General features: G+C 36.7%; 1 protein-coding gene across 3 annotated transcripts in view; it reads left to right on the top strand.

Annotated features, from left to right (window-relative positions):
* Positions 1-5,750, top strand: part of GOLM2 (golgi membrane protein 2) — a 118,978-nt gene extending 113,228 nt beyond the window's left edge. For 2 of the 3 annotated variants that reach the window (XM_062205812.1, XM_062205813.1), the window contains one exon: positions 3,721-5,750. In XM_062205812.1, the coding sequence (XP_062061796.1) occupies positions 3,721-3,791 (71 nt within the window). In that variant the 3' untranslated portion in view covers positions 3,792-5,750. The remainder of the gene's footprint in view (positions 1-3,720) is intronic. The other variant, XR_009867310.1, reaches the window with a different exon arrangement.
* The last annotated feature ends 250 nt before the right edge of the window (positions 5,751-6,000 follow it).

The raw sequence follows: 6,000 nt of genomic DNA on the forward strand, positions 1-6,000 counted from the left end.
AATACTGGTCCATATAATTGTATCTGGGGATTATCTTATTTTATATCATATTTGGTTGGTAACATTTAACAAAAAAGTACAAAGAGATTATTGGCAGAAATTTGAATTTTGAGTAGAATAGCTACACTGAAAATGGGCTTAAGTTAATGTATATGATAGCACAATGCAATATTCTAAAAGTCCTATGAAATTCTAAAAACAATGTTAAGGTACCATATTAAAATTTTATTAAAGCTCACAAATTGATAAAACCACAAAAGCCTCCTTACATGTATTGAGGACTTTGCAAGTAAAGACTACCTTCATATATATCATTTTATTATGAGAAAGGAAAACCAGCTATCTCTTTTCTACTGAGAAAATAATGAGAAATTCCAAAGAAGTTCAGGAACTACATCAGATCTGTTAAGTACTAGAGCCAAGATTGAAGTTTTTATTTATTTGAAAGGCAGAGTGATGGAGGTGAAGGCAGAGGTAAAGATATATTCCATCTGCTGGCTCATATTCCAGTTGGTTGCACAGCCATGGCTGGACCAGACAGAATCCAGGAGCCAGGAACTCCATCCAAGTCTTCTACATGGATGGCAGGGGCCCAAGCACTTGGGCAATCATAAGTTTCCCTCTCAGGTACATCAGCAAGGAGCTGGATCAGAAGCAGAGTATCTGAGACTTGTACTAGATGCTCTGGTATGGAATGCTAGTGTCCCAGGTGACAGCATAACCCACTGTGCCACAGCACCAGTCTGTAGAGTTTTTCTATTCCTAGAACTTTGCTCTTATTTTCTCCTTAAATTTATTTATTTAAAAATTCTAAAAACTAGCAACATTTTTTTATTTTCAAATAATTTTCTAGTTAAATTTATAGAAAATTTCCATTACCCCATTGTGATTAAGTTTTCATTTAATTACTCAAGTCCTAAAAGATGTGTTCGTAGCCATAAGATGAGGTCCCATAGCTTGGATCTTAAGAAAAGCTTTCTGGAGAGGTGACAGTGGTTATATTCCCTTTAAAAATCAAAGATAAGGGGCCGGCGCTGTGGCTTGACAGGCTGGTCCTCCACCTTCCGGCGCCGGCACACCGGTTTCTGGTCCCGGTTGGGGTGCCGGATTCTGTCCCGGTTGCCCCTCTTCCAGTCCAGCTCTCTGCTGTGGCCCGGGGAGGGCAGTGGAGGATGGCCCGGGTCCTTGGACCCTGCACCCGCATGGGAGACCGGGAGGGGCGCCTGGCTCCTGGCTTCAGATCAGCGGGGTGCGTCAGCCGCAGCGGCCATTGGAGGGTGAACCAGTGGCAAAAAGGAAGACCTTATAGAAAAAAAAAAAAAATCAAAGATAAGGTCATTGTTTTTATTTTTCTCTGAAGCACAGAGAATTCTTTGATAAATTGATTAATGTGTTTACAAAATACAAGGTGTGAATATGGATCTAGTTCCAACCTGTACACATAATGGATTTGGGGTTATCATCCATAGCAGATTATGTGAGTAAAGATTCAGTTTATTAAGAATATGGTGCAGGGACAGGTGTTTAGCTTAGTGGCTAAGACATCTGTGTCCCACAGCCTGAGTAGCTGGATTTGATACCGGGCCCTGATTCCGGACTCCAGCTTCTTACTAATGCAGATGCTGGGAAGCAGCAGTGATGGCCCAAATAACTGAGTTACTGTCACCCAAGTGGGAGACCTGGATTGGGTTCCTGACTCTTGGCTTTGGCCTGCCCAACACTTGCAGGTATTTGGAAAGTGAACCAGAGGATGGAAGTACATGAACTCTCACTCTGTCTTCCTCTCAAAAAAATTAAAGAAATAAAATATATTTTAAAATAAATAAAATAATATATGGTGCAGAATGGTTGCCTACAATTCTAAATGAGAATTTCTGTTAGTTTAGCAGGAAAGTTATTAAAAGGAGTATGAAAGTTGGTTTGTTTGGAATTTTTGAAAGAGTAAAATTTTAGAGTAAAAAAAATCATCAAACCTAGCCTAACAGATTTAAGAAAGCTACAATGAAATTATAAATTTTAAGGCCGGCGCCGCGGCTCAATAGGCTAATCCTCCGCCTTGCGGCGCCGGCACTCCGGGTTCTAGTCCCGGTCGGGGCACCGATCCTGTCCCGGTTGCCCCTCTTCCAGGCCAGCTCTCTGCTGTGGCCAGGGAGTGCAGTGGAGGATGGCCCAAGTACCTGGGCCCTGCACCCCATGGGAGACCAGGAGAAGCACCTGGCTCCTGCCATCAGATCAGTGCGGTGCGCCGGCCGCAGCGCGCCTACCGCTGCGGCCATTGGAGGGTGAACCAACGGCAAAGGAAGACCTTTCTCTCTGTCTCTCTCTCTCACTGTCCACTCTGTCAAAAAAAAAAAAAAAAAGAAATTATAAATTTTAATTCCAATGTATAACTCTTTAAATTATATAAAATCATATTTTCAGTTATGGTAGTAATGCCTCAGTCTACCAACAACTAAGCTGTTGGATGGTAGCAGCCGTGAACCAAAAAGTAAGAAAAGTTATTTTTTAAGTTGACAGAGAAGCCAAAAAATATCATAAAAAACTATGTATTCAAAAGGGAACTGCTCAGGCTCTTATTAAAACACTTTTAATTATTGTTCTAACACTTTTAATACTCTTGAGCATTCTTATTTCAAAACCTGTAGTTTGAATCAGAAATTAGAAAAGAAGGGTTAGTACTGGCAGATAAACTGACAGCAATGCAAAGTGACAGCTGATAGCAAAGAAGGAATTGGAGAAGCCTATTAATAGCCAAGTAAGCCAGATTCCAAAGTACTATTTGGAGTCATTTAATATAGCCATGCAAAGAGGCTTGGAGGATCTTACAATCTAACAATATTATCTAATTTTTTTCTTTGTGGTAAATAAAAGATTAAATTTTGGTTAGTATACTTCATTTAAGAAGTCAAGGGTAAGCCATTTGCAAGGAAGCAAAAAATTTACTAAAATATTAAATAGTGGGATTGTGAGTGAATTTATTTTCTAATTTTCACTACCAGTATAGATTACTATTTTTTTAAGATTTATTTATTTATTTGGAAGGCAGAGTTACATAGAGGCAGAGAGAGAGAGAGGTCTTCTATCTGCTGGTTCACTCCTCAGATGGCTGCAACGGCCAAAGCTGCACGGATCCAAAGCTAGGAGCCAGGAGCTTCTTCTAGGTCTCCCACGTGGGTGCAGGGACCCAAGGACTTGGGCCATCTTCTGCTTTCCCAGGCTGCAGCAGAGAGCTGGATCAAAAGTGGAGCAGCCAGGTCTCGATGCCAGCACTGCAGGCAGCGGCTTCACTTGCTGTACCACAACGCTGGCCCTGAATTACTTTTATAATTAGAAAAACTTGTTTTTAAAGGCCTGGACATGTATACAGAAAATCTTTACCAAAGCTTTATTTTAAAAGACTAAATCTTCATCTATATAAAATTAACATGTTTGTGCAAAAGGATTAACTCCTCAATATTTGTGGATTCCTAAGGTTTTGTTAGCTATATGTGTCTAACTACTTCTGCCTGTATGTCTATGTATGAAAGATTTGTTAAAATTAAATAATCTTTAGTCACTCTTTAGCCAAGCAACTAAGAAACAGAATACTATTTGCAGTAGGTGTAAAATAACAAGCAGAAAACTACAGTAAGGCTGAAAAAAACTGAAACATTTTAAAATTGCATTTCTGCCGTGATTTAAAAAAATAATATTCTTGATACATAATTATCTCACTTCCAGATGATGAAGAACGAGAGCTTCAAATGGACCCTGCAGATTATGGAAAGCAACATTTCAATGATGTCCTCTGAGTCCTAAAGAAAACTTCAGAAAACCTAAAGTGCTGTAATATGGAATCATTTCTACTTCATCGTTTTTACTTTTGCTGTAAAGATCAGTTGTATCAGTTGTAAAGATACAGTGAGATAGATTTAAGGAAAATTTTAATGAAGGAATGTACCCATGTACATATGTGAACATTTTCCTATTGTATTATCAAAGCAGAGACTTTTTGGTTATGATATATTTGAGCCAAAAACAGTTAATCTTTGCATTTAAAGCAAACTAATGTATATTTCACACTTTATTGAGCCTAATAATTCTTTCCACAAATAGACAAGCAGGAAAAAAAATGGTTGTACATGTTATATGTTGCACATAGCTTAACCAGAGAACAGTTATGCAGCTGAAAACTTTTTATACACTAATACATTGTTAGCCCAATAGATGTTCTGTCTATCCCCTACTTCATGATCTTCAAGGAATTATACCTAGCATAATTACACAAAAAAGGGAAACTGGAAACCCAACACTGGGCAGCATATGTACAAAATCCCCTCCCATCCTTTTATCTTACGTGAGTGCTGATATGTTTTGGCAGATACGTTTTCAGCTAGGGCCTGACGGAAGTTTGAAGTAACCTGCAAAGACATGATGATATTTGTGAGTTATACCTTACTTACTTTTTGAACTTGTGGAATGCATGACTGACATATATTTTCAGTTTTTATTTTTTCAAGTAATACCAGTACTGCTTCACTATGGCCAACAGTGGCTAAAATTTTTTATATTTTCAGAGTTCAAGTTGGTGAAGATATTCATGATTGAAATGCCAGATCCTGAGAGGGGCTAAATCTGCTTTGACTGAATCTGCAATCAGTATTTCAAAGACTTTCTGGTAGTTTCAGTGATCTTATTTGACTAGACTTTTTCAGAAGTACTAAATAAGCAATTTTAACAGGTTTTTATTCATGCGCAGATAAATAAAAGTACAGTGAGGTCCACAGCTGTTTTATTAAAATAGCTTAAAAGTTTGTAACAAAAATGAATGTTTGTAATTAATATGTTAAGAACCCATCAAACTCATCTTTGCTAGACTTACAAAATTATTTTAAATGCATTTGTCTTTTTTTTTTTACTCTATTCAGTAGAATGTGTAAGCTAGGCAATCCGTGTTCTCTGATTTAAATTATTTTTAAATCTTATCCCACTTCCCTAAAATAAAAGGTTTTAATCTTATGTGGAAATTTAAGGTTGTTAACCCTGTTTTTCAGAAGGATGACTGCTAATTGCTTATAAACAACATGAAATGTACCCCCCTACCCCCAGTACTAAGGTTGCAGTCAAAATTCAGACTTACAGAGGTAAAAAATTATTTTGGAATTATTTAATGGAAAAGATGCAGTTAATTTACTAAAACTATTTTTCCCACCTTATCAAAGTAAACAATTGGTGCCTTTGTTATCAGTAGAGTCAGGTCTACAATGAATAGGTATGATGATTCACAGAATTTTTAAAATGTAATTAAAAGGAAGGGATGTACACCTTTTGGGTATTAATGTGGGGAGATGAATCTAAAAATACTTCTGGTAGTACATCTTGATATTTAATTCTGTAAAATCTTTATAAAAGAAAACCAAGAAAATTACCTACCTTAATACCTTTGTCATAAAAACCATCACTTGGTTGTATGGTAGCTATTACTTACACAGCAAAATTTCTTCAATTAGCAGCCTAGACATTTTATAAACTGAGAAATCTTGGACCAATTGATACTATTTCTGACTGTATTAACATTTTAGTGCTATAAAATACTATGTAAATCTTTTAAAATTCTGACATTCTACAGTCTGTATTAGACATATTGTTTTTATAATGTTTTACTTCTGCCTTAAGATTTAGGTTTTTTAAATGTATTTTTGCCCTGAATTAGTGTTAATTTGATGGAAATCATCACTCACTGGGTTCTAATAAATTAAAAATTAAACTTGTTTCACTGTTTCACTGATTCTGATGCATATGCACATATCACACTCATGATATAAATAGTGACATTTTAACTGCAAAAATATGAGTAAATTTAGTACTCATCTTAAGTTTAGCTAGTAGAAATTGTTACACCAGGACTATTTACTATAGGGTTAGTTTATTCAACAAATATTGAGTGCCCATTGTGTGTGTGCCCAATGTTGTTTTAGGTGGTGAGATAAGTGTGTAAGAGATGGTTGCTGTTCTTGGGGA

The sequence above is a fragment of the Lepus europaeus genome, chromosome 11 (assembly GCF_033115175.1).
Source record: "Lepus europaeus isolate LE1 chromosome 11, mLepTim1.pri, whole genome shotgun sequence".
Lineage (NCBI taxonomy): Eukaryota > Metazoa > Chordata > Mammalia > Lagomorpha > Leporidae > Lepus > Lepus europaeus.